Below are 13610 nucleotides of genomic sequence, written 5' to 3' on the forward strand. Positions count from 1 at the left end.
ATTCTTAACCAAAACGTCTCAATTGGAATTTGAAAAGAGTAAAACTTCAAACACTTGTCGATTCTATCCTGGCTAACCTATCCCATGGCCAACATCACAGAAAGCTGTTATCTTTTACTAGAAATCTTCCTCTTTTATATTACATGGGTTGATTCAAGATGTGAAACAAACTAGTGGCAGTCTTGATGCTACTTATTCTTATTCTCAAAGACCAAGTAGAATTATAAGAAAAATCCTGGGCAGTCAAACGGGAAATAGGAGTCGAGTTCCACTGGCTCCAGTGAAAAATCAATGTCCGGAATCGAAGAATTGGTTGGCGAATTTTTGGCTGAGACGATCTCTGCAAGATCAGATTCCGAACGTTGCTCTTTTCCTGCAATGTTTCTCATCTGGCTTGCCGGCTCAAAGTAATAGTTTGATCCGCCCGCGGCCGGAGATAGCAATGATTGATTGAAATTGTCCAAAAGACTGTTATCATCAAGCATTAATGAAAGAAAGGCGTCATCGTTGTTCATACATCCGAATGAAGTTGAAGTAAAAGAGAATGGAGAAGCCGTGTTCTCTCTGTCGTCCAAGTTCTCAGTATTGACTCTCAGATTAGTTGGGAAGCTGATTTGGTTTCCTTGAGACTGCTGTTGCTGATAAGTATCGTTATGATTGTGTCGTTTTCGCTCTTGCTTTTCTGGTGATGGTGGCGGTGGAACTGAACTGCGGCCATGAGAACATGTATGCTTCCCTTTGTACGTGATTTCGAAGACAGTGGGGTCTTCATCCGACCTTTGCACCTGCTTTGTAGCCCAACAACTTTCCGAGTTCCGGTACGTGCATCTGTAATAGCTTCTGCAGATTTAAACAAATTGATCATCAGAATTGTTCATAACAATGTGAAACTTTCTATTTTGCAGAAGAAGACGAGTTTGTTTCCTACTTATCAAGGAAGTTCAATTTTTTTTATCAAAGTCTTCCGTTTTGTGGGAGGACGTGTAAAAATGTAATGTATTTTATGTCGCTTTTCAACACGTGGCTTCGTGACTGTTATTGCAAATGATTGCAGCAGGATAAGATTAACTAAAAAGGTCGTATTCAGTGCACAAGGCTTCCGCTTTACGCAGGGTCTGGGAGAGGTGAATGTCGGCTAGTCTTACCCCCATTTATGGAGAGACTGCTCCCAAGTCTCGAACCCGAGACCTACCGCTTATGGGCGAAGACACTTGCCATCGCACCAAGTGCGACCTCTCAGGATAAGATTAACTGATTAAATAAAACAATATCCTTAATTTACCTCGGATGTTTGGTTCCTAGGATGTCTTTCTGCCCATATTTTCTCCAGCAGTGGCCATCTTCATGGGCTCCTTCCATCCCATTCTCAGAGCTAGCTCTCGTGACATGTTCTGTCCATTTGGCCATTTCCTTTCTGCAATATGTAAATCCAAATCAGCATTTGGTTCTTTGTGATTACACTCGTTTGGTGGTTAGGATTAGAACGGATTGGATAACTCACCAGATGGATTCGTGACAAAGAAACTTATCAATCCTACCATGGGAATTGGAAGGGTAAGTTTTCTTTCGTCGCTAGTCCATCTTCTACCTTCAACTTGGAAGTTGGCATCCGTTTCTTCATTCAACATTGTATTGAATTTAGTACGTTATCCAGTATAATCCTTGACACCAAACGAGGCCAGTTTTATACTTTATTGTTAGTGCAGTCTCACCTTTTCTTGGAGACCTCTGTGAGGTCATGACGATCCTGGAGACTTCTGTTGTTGTCATCGCAACAAGGACCTGCGCTGGCTGACATCAGCGACTCCGGCACGCTGGTTATTGCCCCGATAGGACTTTGTGGCGGACCGCTACATTTCAGCATCAGAAGGGCCTTCTCGTATGACGATAGTATCCTCTGCACTAAAAATTGCTTCTTGTCTGATGACGATTTTGCGTTCAGACTTAGCCTCAACTGTTTTGCTAGTTCCAGTCCTTCAATGATCTCATTGACCAGTGACTTCTGGTCCCAGCTCTTACTAGAATCCATATTTCACTCGTATATGTCAATTGGGTTACCAGCAATGTCGTTTGTTTATGATACAAGCGATATTGGGGAAGAGAGGATTTGAACGCAGGACCTCAGACGCTCTTAATCATTACAAGTCCCATGCAAGATTCTGAGCAGTGTTTACACATCTCCATCACACTGAATCTTCCCGACTCCGAGATAGAGTAGAAGCCAAGTAGTTCGGAAGCTCCGAAATGTTGTTTGCAGTAACAAGGTTGACGCATGGAATTGGTATCCAGAAAATTTGGAGTGAGGAAATGGGAAAAAGAAGAAGATGAGAGTAGTGGAGCTGCAGAAGCAAAGACTGAGAGAGAGAGTTGCATTTAGAGGTAAAGTGGAGAGGTTGTATATATAACATCGGTTAATTGTTGGAATAACCGAGTGAAAGTTTGGAGACTGGAAAGTCTGCAGTTTTGACTGAGAAACCGAGTTATTCAGCCCTGACCCATCTATGGGTCTGCATATAGAAAAAGTAAGGTCTATGCTGACCACTTCAACTTCTTCTATCTCTCTCTCTCTCTCTCTCTCTCTCTTTGTGATTTGTTTTCGTAACATTGTTACGTGATGTTATTTATTTATAGATCATAATATGAATAGGCGATAACAATAATACATTAAAAACTTGACATATTACGTAAATGCGTATTTTATGTTATAAAAGAATTAGTAACAATATGTGATTACGCCCAAATATTTACTATTAATTTGGTACACTCGAAGGTCTAAAATATCGATGATATCGGAAATATCGGTAGTTCAAAAATACAAAAATTTCTATGGAAATATCGGGATATTATCAATATCGATAAAAATTGAATAAAAACCACGGAAATTGCAAGAAAAACTTGGAAATTTTTATTGAAACTTTGCAGGATGTTTATTTAGTCAATTATATATTAGTTTATTACAAAAAATTGGAAGGAAATACATTGCATGATGCATTTAACTGATTTAAGTTGATTATATAGCAAGCTGGCAAACATTGTGAGTGTAGAAAATATGTAGTAATTAATGAAAGAAGTTTAAACACACCATAATCATTTATATATAATGAATTAGTATAATATTTTACACATTATATATTGTATGGTAAGATACATGAGTGACTTAGTACCACGTAGAGTTCATATCAAGGTCTAAAATATCGATGATATCGGAAATATCGGTAGTTAAAAAGCACAAAAATTTTGATAGAAATATCGAGATAATATCGATATTTTAGACCTTGGTATACTCCCACTTCCCCATTTCCTGGTAGATTCTGCTTCTTGTTTATAGCTTTTTATTTTTATTTTTTTGGAACAAGATATAGCTTTTAGGTTTTAATTGGTGATTCTAGAACATCAGATGCAGCCGCAGCCGCGTTTGTGTGGAAGAAAAGAAGTGCTGGTATTTGCTTATTGGTTAAAAGGTTTGGACCACTTGGACATTCTTATGTGACGAGTTTATTGACCACGTTTCTTATATTTTTTTACTGTTGATGATATTTATATATTCTTGTCTTAAAAAATGTATTTTGATAATACAAGATTAATCCATGTTTTAGTAATGACTGTGAATATAATATTTAATTACTCATAACGCGTTTTTAATCTTTAAGCATCTAAATCAAAATCAGTAAACAAGGTGAAAATTATTTGAAGCGTATTTTGGTCATTAAATCTGATAAATCAAATAAAAATAACGAAAAAAAGATAATGCGTATGTCATTTCTCACATCAATTTTAACTGATTTCGATAAAGGAGGTTAGGACATAAAGAATCTGACCTGCAATCAAATGCCACCCGGAATTTGATAAGGGACTCGCATAAAAAAAGATGATGTAATTAATCGAAAAAGCGTTTATACTAGAGGAAAATAGAGACCCCAAATTTATAGAGCTTGTACAAACACAAAAGAATAACCTCTATATCAAATGAAAAAAAAAACAACTAAACTTTTAGTCAAGTAACATATCGCTACCAAATATTAGAATATGCCCAAAATTCGGATCTCCTTCTTTCGGTAATATATTTATGGGTTCATTAGAGATAGGCTCTTCTGACTCTTTTTTTTTGTTTTGTTTTGTTTTGACCTTATAATGGGCTTGTCATAATAATATGGTTTAACTTTGCATTTGGCGAGAATCGAACCTAAGACCTATCACTTACAAGTAAATAGAAATACTACTAGAGTGTAGCAATAAGTGGCAGACCCTTGTAACTCTTAGCTCTTAAACATAAACTCATCTATAGAAAAAAAAAACATATTAATCAACACTTAAGTAATAATCAAATCATTAACAACCACGTTAGATGGTTTACAAACGAAAAAAAATAAGTAACCTATTATTAGAAGTTAAGTACAGCTTATGCCATACTACCCTAGTTATGTCAATGAATCTTTTGGGTAATGCTAGGGATACAATCAATTTCAAACCATATTTTGTAAACCATATGATATAGTTGTTGATAAGTGGATTATTACTTAAGTATTAGCGTGATTGCCAATTAGTACTACGGTCTAGTGGTATTCCTCTTCATTTGTAAGTGAGAGGTTTTAGGTTCGATTCTCACCAAAGGTGAATATGAACCACATTATTGCTACTCCGTTGTGAGGCTAAGCCTACCCCCTCCCCATTAGTGTAAATAATATCGCTTGTTATAAAAAAATATTAACATATTTATTTTCTATTGGTGACAAATCACATATTTTGCAAATATAATCTAACATTTTAAAATTTAAATAGTAGGTAAACTATTTGTGGGAGTGAAAAACTGTAGCTTCTTTCAAGAGTTGACTAAGACAATAATTTACAGTATGCATATTTTACCTACATTTTTATGTAAAATATAGGTAAAATAATTGGGAATTTGTTGTAGGCATAATTTACTGAACAATTATGGAGGTCATCGAGAGAGGGGTGAGGTAATAGTAGAGAGAAAGAGAGAGATGAGTAATTGTGAGGAGTGTTCTATTCCACCCCATTGTTCCTTTATTTATAGTAGTAGGATAGTTAAAATCCTTACCCTTTTAGGATTACATCTCTTAATAGGTAATCAACTCCTAATAGGAATATAAGAGACATTCCTAGATCTACTAGGATTTACACAATCACATTCCTAATCTAATAGGATTGTAACACTCTCCCTTGAGTGTGTAAATACTAAAGTAAATGGTGCATCAGGTCTCTAGTGATGAAGTAAGTACAGTTGATGAAGTCGTCGGCACAATGAACGAATGTGAGTCTTAAATCAATGGAAGAATGCGTAAAAAGGTAAAACTCACAAAACCTCGCTATAGGAAAACCTAAGGTGGGAGAAAAACCTATAGATTAAGGAGAAAAGTGAAAAGTTTCATTAAGTCAAAACTATATGTCTTCTGGACGCAAGTAAAAGAGCTCACAAGGGTATGATCAGCCCAGGATGAGTGCCTTATCAAAACCTAGTTAGGTAGCAAAAACCCAATGGAAAAAATGATCCTAATCGTAGGGAAAAAGAGTACATTAAGATCAAGTGAGTATATTTCTGGATACTCCCCTTAAGTTTGACAGAACTTTCAAATGAAAACTATAAGCATTGCATATGAATAGTTAGACATACCAATTCCTCGGACAAGCTTCTGGAAGGTTGACTTCGGCAATGACGTTGTGTAGAGGTTAGTAAGGTTGTTTGGGATCGGCTTGCATGACTTCAATCTCTTGATGCTTTGCTGATGTGATGTAGACGCAATATATCTTGGCGTTGACTTTGTTGATGTATCATGTCTAAGTTGGTTGATACATGCGGCATAGTCTTCATGGATTGTCGTAGGGACTTAACGATGGATGAAAACATTAAGTACTTCGAATATGCTCAACAAGAACTCCTAACCATGTCTCACTTGTGGGGAAGTGAAGTGAGGTAAGTCTTGGAATGATTCAAAGGTTTCGCAACTAAGGTCATATCATGGACCTCTAAGATATTGAGATATCCCTAACGGTAAAGACATAACCATTCATGGATTTTGCCTTATGTGAGTTTGATAAGTAACCAATGTCAGCATAACAAACAAGACAAGCATCATTCTGAGGATCAGAAGGGTTGGATTCGCTCGGGATGTGTTGGGATTTTCCCAAATTCATAGTACCTTCAGGGTACGTCTTTAATACCAATTCAGTGGTTGCGTGTAGGCGCAGTGCTGCATCTTTACCAATAGATCAACAACAAAGAAGATGTCTTGTTTAATACAATGAGCTAAGTACAACGAAACGCAAAGTTGAACTTAGATATGGAATTTCGAATTCCATAACCTCTTAAAGGGTCCTCATTTACATATAACGTATGGACGATCATGGGTATACTCCAAGATAACACATTTAAGGTGTAGTTCAACTGGTATAACAAGTTACCTTCAGAACAACGCTTAAACTTCAGGTAAAGGCATAAACGAGTTTTCCTAAGATCCTTCATCTCAAATTCCATCTTCAGGTGCAATGCAGTTTTCTCAAGCTCTTCTAGAGTCTTAGTAAGATTCGTGTTAACGACATAAATTGTAACTCTAGCAATTCGAAATAAGACTTCATAGTTTAACACACAAGGGCATTCGTTTAATCCATGAATGATCAAATAATCACTTAGACGGGTATACCATATCCGTCATATTGTTTCAATCCATAAGTAACGCCTCAAATAGGTTAAGAGGGTGTTCCGTGGTTTTGAACTATTTGAACCAGTCCATATAAATTTTTCGGGAACATACATGTAAATCTCCGTATCTATATCCCCATGGAGAAAACACTAACCACATTTCATAATGCTGCTATCAATCACAAGACGTTTGAGAGAAACCTTGCGTCATAAGGCGTGCATCATATCACACTATTTCATTTATCTCATTACGCTTCATTTCCTACTTGTAACACAACAGGGTTACCTTGGGCAGTGTAGGAGCGATAGGTCCAAAACACACTTTGGTAAGGAATTTAATCTGGATTATAATTTCGGTTGTCCAATCAGTTCTAAGTTGTCACTTAATCAGCGGAACACAGTTTGATATTGTCGTTTTTCATTTATGTCGGTAGCTACCATATAAGTGAAAACATCATCCATGGTAATCTCATTTCAATTCCATTTTCTCATCCAAACTAGTATATTGGACCAAGAACTTCAAGTCTCGGGAGTAATTCGGATTAATCTCATGAGATGGAAATGATTTGAGATAACGATCAAGTATAGATTCATTGTTGTGTCGTGTCTTCCTCTTCTAAGGAAGTGAATCTTATGAACAAAGTGATCTGTTGTGCTCCAGGCCAAGACAGATTGATTGGCTATCCGCCGGTGTACCTGACCGTCCAACAGAGGCAGCACACCCTTCAGGGATGTTGACTTGACGTCCGTTAAATACGTCTATCTTTGTAGGCATATTTGCAGCTAGTATATAATTTCGTCACTTTAGCTAGATCAGAGGAATGCGTCTACAGCAACATTCTGAAAACTAGAATTCATCGCACTTACTTATCACACTTATGCAGTATGGAGACTGAGATGAGACATAATGGGTAACATCCACGTAAATTCGCGTTGTTCTACAAGAACGTTGACGTTCTTATCTCTCCCTAACGGTGGGAAGACTGTTTCATTAACAACCCGCAAATGAGCAGTAAAGAGATCACGTGCAAGGGCTCTAAGATAGCTAGTGTGAAGAAGAATCATAATCGACAAAGATTCACATCCTTCTTTTGATGACCCATATTGGTACGTTGCAGCGACGCAACATAGCACATTGAATGCACACCCAAATGCGTAAATACAAAAAACGTCAAGTTCGTACCCAGTAACCCTTAAGGCAGACCAACATAATTGCGTACAAGATTGCATAGCTCTAGGCAGAAACCAAAAACTTGGTACGTTTACCAAAATCCGGGCGATCATTTAAATTACGCTTTATGATCACTAGGTGAGGCTATTTGGGGGTGAGCATGGGAATTCAATGTTCAATTATAAACCTAAGAGACATGCAATACTTTATCGAAAACCGCCAATATAAACTCTCCGACATTATCTAGTCTCCCAGACTTTAAGGGATAAGTAGGGTGGTGAACCCTTAATCGGCCAAAAGGTTTAGCAACAATATGTGTGGACAAACATGTGACTAGTTTGTTGATTCATCAACCAAAACCATAAGTATTTATATGGTCCGCATTTTGTTTGATTAGTCCACATATATTCCCTTGAATCCACTGTGAAAAGAGGGTCGTTTCGTATCTTTGCGAGAGATGTTTTAGAAAATCAATTTCCCTAATGAGCAGGCTTCACAAATTGTGCTTGGAGGCTTAAGATCCATACTTCGGGTAAGGAGATGCGTTGTAGCATCATTGTTCGACTTAAGTATCCCAAATGGTCGTGTCAAAGCAAGTAAACTGCTCAATCACCAGGCTTCAGGCTGACCACATGTGGTGTATTCCCAGTTGGGAGACAACCCATTAGCCCTAAATCAAAGCTTCAGGATCATTGTTGGAGGTGGTGCAAAGATATTTCACTCTATTTTCTTCAGTGGTTTCATTCATGATCATTGTCATCTCGAATATCCTTAAGAAAACTCAACAACGCTGTTCCGAAATGGATAGAGTATAAGGCCTCTAACATGGTAATTCAATACCATTCATACAACAAGGAGCGTGCCTATACTCTTAATCAGGTTGGATAGACTTGAAGTTGTTGCTAGAGATGTGATTTAGGTGTAAAGTTAGTGTGCGTAGTATCACATTCATCCAGACAACTAACTTTCCCACATTCCTACCTAATCACATGTTTAATTGAATTCGGTCACATGTATACAAGAAACATGATTCAATTAACTCGTATTCAAAGACAATATCAATAAGATTATCCATAACTAAAACATACACCAAACTTGAATCCAAGAACATAGAAAAATGTTCACAAAGTAAATGGTTTACTGAGAGGATTCGGCCAACAAGGCCATCCATGTCAAAATTCTGCTATTCCAAAGGTGTTTAGTGGAACGAAATTAGTCTCACATATTGACTATGAGAATGGTACTCCTTAACGACATTGGTAAGGGCTCGAACATGTGTATAACCAATAATTTATTCCATCGAGACAGAAATAGATACTGCCGGGTTAAGGTTTGGAAATACTATCCCTTATTCTTGAAGTTTTAGGTTAGGTGCCAAGGATCACACTTCGTGCGTAATGCCACACCTTGGTAGGCCCTGATTATACCATATATTGTAAAAACAAACTTGAAATTGGATTGTGAGAGACAAACCCAAAATTGGATTCGGTAGGCTCCAACAGAAGCTGGAAAGGCTTGTTTGGCAGGTTTCTGTCGAAGCAGAGCAATACTGTTTGGTGCATCTCTGCCGAAGCAGAGCATGCCCTTTGGTCCATCCCTGCCAAAGCAGGGCACTACCATTCGGTAGGCTCTGACCGAACTGGGTTAAGCCATTCGGTAGACTCCAGCTGAACTGGGTCAATACCATTCAGTAAACTCTAGCTGAAGATGAGTCTTAACCTTTCTCTCACGTTTATGGTAGTAATCAGATCGAAGAATTTGGTAAACTTTCACTTCTTACACTGCTGCCTCAGGAGTGAATTGAAGTTCGAAACTGTCGAACTTAAGGTTAGCTTAATCTGAGAATAAATAAAGTTTGAACGCTATTCAGTGTTTCATTATTAGTGGAATTATTGCAGTATTGAGTAGGCCGACAATGGAAATTTCGAGGACGAAATTCTTTTAAGGGGAGAAGGATGTGAAATCCCTTCCCTAGATTTCACTATTTAAAACTACATATTTCATATTCATATTCGTAGTTTCAACGCTTATATATTTGCGGCGTATAAATTTTTCGATAAGTAAAATGACGAAAACGGCCTTAATGAACAAAACGGAATTTTCATGGACGTATTTGATCCTTTCATAATTTTTCAGATTTCTTTACATATTTGGATAGCATGTGTTGATACAAACGCGTGACTGCAAACGAATTGCAAGTTGGAGCTATAATGAAGAAGTTATTAAAGTTTAAAGTCGTGGACATTTTAGTAAATTTAACCTTCATTTTTAGAAGTCTCTAGTAAAATCTGGAGTAGTGAGGAAGTGACACGTGGACTGCTGAGATGAAAAGAAAAGAAGAGAAAGGAGAGAGGAAAGGGAGGATGCGCCCAATCAGGAAAGAGCAAAAGGAAAAATTGGTCACCACAGTGCAGAAGAAGAAGATTTCCATGTACTTTGCAGAAAGCTAAAGATTTGAAGTTGCGTAATACTATGGTCTAGAGTCTGAAGCTTGGATTATACACAGGTACCTTTTACATAATCATGTGTGTATATATAGCTTGATAAAACAAAGAGCAACATATAGCTTGATATGTAGATGGTGCGAGTGAACCAATGTGGTAGGATAGGCAAACATGAATTAATAATTCCTTTATTCGCAATGCAGAAGGAACTACTTTAGGTTTTATTGTTTAATTTGATTATTTATCAGACCCTGATCAATTATTGGCCTCAATATTTTGGTTAAGGCCTAAACTGAAAGATTCAGGAATATGTATACCTTAAGTGTCAGAAAAGGCTGCAAAAGTATCTTCCTTTTGCTCTGTAGTTATCCGGGTGCTTATTTTGATACTCATAAAAGTACCTCCAAGTAGCCTGGAAGATGAGATGAAGATTTAAGACTTTTTTTTAATTTTATGTTATAGTATTAATGGCTATCTTTAGACCTGGCAGTTTTTGACACGACACGAAAATAACGGGTTTCGGATCAACACGATAACTTATCGGGTCACTATCGGGTGACCCGTTAAGAACCCGTTAATAACGGGTTCTTAACAGGTATACATGCAGGTAACACGTGGGTAACCCGTTTCGACCCGTTAAGAAAGAAATTATTTTAATAATTTTAAAATTTAATTACTAAAAGATTTATTATAAAATACAATAATCATATTAACTTATACAATATATTCTATATTAAATATATTCTATCTTCAAGCCATCAGATAAAAAGGCACCGCCTGGCCTTCTTCTTGTACTCAGCATTAAGGAGATAGCGAGAAGGGGAAGAGGATAAACTAAATATTTACTGGAATAATTTACATGAGAGACTCTCCGTTTCCTTTCCGTTGAGTAATAGGGCAGATGGAGAGAAAAGTGGAAAGAAAATGAATACGAAAGGGATGATGAAAGATGACAGATAAGAGTTAAGGAGAGATAGCAAGTCTTGAGACTTAAATTAAGATGGAAAAGGGTGCTGCTGTACTGATGGCACCATCGGTACAACAAGCAGGTAGTTCTAGTGGCCTAATTAGTTTATTTTTTTTTTTTTTCAAATTGAAGGAAAGCTCTTGGCTGGTTCTTTTACGAGTAAGAAAGAAGATTTCAAATTGTTACTTTTCTTATTTATTTGTGAACAATTGACGAATGCAATATGTAGAGAAGGATAATGACATCCAAGTTATATAGTAGCATTTCGAGTTGTGGATTGGCCATCGTTTTTCTAAAACTATTTATAAGATGCCCATTTTTTTTTTCATATGAAACAATTTGATTTTTCAATATAAATGTTGAAAAGGCATATACGGTAATTGTCCAATGATCTGTTTAGGGTCTTCTTTTGGCTTAACAAGTTTAGTGATATGTTCTTGACATCTTATAAAATCTATGTGTGTGTATACATTCGAACTAAACCAAATTGGTTTAACATTATTAGATCTTTTGCGCGTCTACTATATATTGTCTGAGTTATATGTATCAAGTTAATATGATCTATTATGGAGTTGGAAACTATATTATTATGTCTACACATGGTTTAAATGTCACCCTTCATATTTACCATGAAGACAACATGCTTATGGATATTTGAATTTCACTTGCTCCCTGGTTTTCTAAAGGTTATACTTATTCAAACATTTCCCTTGTTACGACCAAACCATTCTAGATTAACCAAAATGACGTTGGGATTAGTAGTGTGAGATTAGTTAGCTTGAGTATATTGTTGAGGATCAAAGTTCATGTCTTGCATATAGTGTTTTGGTTACAATTGTGAATATGAGCTATCAAAGTGGTGGTTTCTTGTGGTAGCACTTGGAGCAATACTTTGGAATCCAAGTAGGGGTAATACGACAAGCTTTTACGGAGATTGATATAGTGGACCCCACGTTTGGCCAATGTGGGGTTGTGGATCATGGGTGAATGTTCTAGATTGACTTGTATAGGGTTGTGGGCCCCACCTTTGACAGAGACTTGACTTTTGGTCAATATGTTACGAATTGATTTTAAATATGAAAATCAGTATTACTAGGGACTATCTATGTAGGGCTTAGTGGGCCTATATTGGTTAGTGATTATACCCGATAATATATACATCGGTTTACGTGTATGGGACGTCATATTGTGATATATATGTGTTTATTTATTTTCAGGGGTGATCATGCTTGGTAAATCCGCGATGGGTGATCACCGCTTGCAGGATTAGACTATTCTTATGGTTCTACTTGGTATATCCACGATTGGGGACCATACACATTCTAGGAGTGATCATGCTTGGTATATCCACGATAGGTGATCACTACCTTGAGTTAGGAAGTGGTCCTGCTTGGTATATCCGCGATGGGGGACTATACGCATTTTAGGGGTGATGATGATTAGTTGCACTTGGTAAATTTCGATAGGTGATCATATTTTGGTTGGATATCCCTTGATTTTATAATGTGAATCTTGTTGATGCACAAAATCAGCGAGGACTTTGGTACAACAGAAAGTGTCAGGTTTGTGACCTTCGCTTGGTTGCTTCGATCACTAGTGAAGATAAGTACGTAAATGAATAAGGACAGGGAAGCAAACACAAGATGTACGTGGTTCACCCAGATCGGCTACGTCCACGGAGTAGAGGAGTTCTCATTAATTGTGAAGGGTTTACACAAATACATAGGTTCAAGCTCTCATTTTGTGAGTTCTAGTGAATAGTTTAGTACAAAATGACATTAGAGATTATTGTGGGAGAATGATCCCTATTTATAGAGGAGAGTTTCTAGTTTTGTTCTAACATTGACACGTGTCGTGTTGTGATTGGCTTCTGATGTTGACACGTGTCGAGCTGTGATTGGCCTCCTGGTTGAAGGGAAGCTCTTCTGGGTCCTTGATGGTATAACGTTGACCAGTGCTCAGTAGTTTCGGGATTGGTCAAGTATGGTACAAAAAAATCTATTGAAATGTGATTAGTCATTGATCTATGTTTATTAAACGTGATTTGACTTGTGTATTGATGATATCTGTGAAATGTGATTTAAAGTGCTTGTTGAATTGTTCGATGAAAAGTAATTTGACGTGCATATTTGAAATGAGATTTGATTTGCATGATTGGTATGATGTGATGAAATGTGAGGTCTAGTAGTGGACCATTAATCCATTGTCATAGGGTTTGTTACTTCGAAGCTTGTTTCATAACCCATTTCATTGTTCATTTCTTGCTTCGTTGACTTGTTCTAAATTTAGTACTTGTGCTTTGTTTCATTTTGTTGAGCCTTTGTAAATTGAGCACTTGATTCCTATTTTGCTTCGTCAAGCCGTTGTTAT

At 37.1% G+C, this 13610-nt stretch overlaps 1 protein-coding gene and 1 long non-coding RNA gene across 2 annotated transcripts in view; one reads left to right on the top strand and one right to left on the bottom strand.

Moving 5' to 3' along the window:
* Nucleotide 1: 1 nt before the first annotated feature.
* Nucleotides 2–2379, bottom strand: LOC126598586 (probable WRKY transcription factor 53). Its single transcript, XM_050264956.1, has 3 exons — nucleotides 1713–2379; nucleotides 1283–1414; nucleotides 2–840 (listed from the first exon to the last, which is right to left on the bottom strand). The coding sequence occupies exons 1-3, from the start codon at nucleotides 2027–2029 to the stop codon at nucleotides 222–224; spliced, it is 1068 nt and encodes a 355-aa protein (XP_050120913.1). The 5' UTR covers nucleotides 2030–2379; the 3' UTR covers nucleotides 2–221.
* Nucleotides 840–13610, top strand: part of LOC126598598 (uncharacterized) — a 36011-nt gene continuing 23240 nt past the window's right edge. Inside the window, exon 1 of the long non-coding RNA XR_007614893.1 lies at nucleotides 840–1124. This is a non-coding gene — a long non-coding RNA (uncharacterized LOC126598598). The remainder of the gene's footprint in view (nucleotides 1125–13610) is intronic.

This window comes from Malus sylvestris, chromosome 14, assembly GCF_916048215.2.
Source record: "Malus sylvestris chromosome 14, drMalSylv7.2, whole genome shotgun sequence".
Classification (NCBI taxonomy): Eukaryota; Viridiplantae; Streptophyta; class Magnoliopsida; order Rosales; family Rosaceae; genus Malus; species Malus sylvestris.

Bases quoted from the DNA above. Each gene is read 5' to 3' on its own strand.
- LOC126598586 (XM_050264956.1), bottom strand. From the start codon at position 2,029: ATGGATTCTAGTAAGAGCTGGGACCAGAAGTCACTGGTCAATGAGATC. The intron at 1,415-1,712 runs GTGAGACTGCAC...TACATATTGCAG, and splicing joins ACAGAGGTCTCCAAGAAAAG to AAAGGAAATGGCCAAATGGA. The intron at 841-1,282 runs GTAAATTAAGGA...TTAAATCTGCAG, and splicing joins CTAGGAACCAAACATCCGAG to AAGCTATTACAGATGCACGT.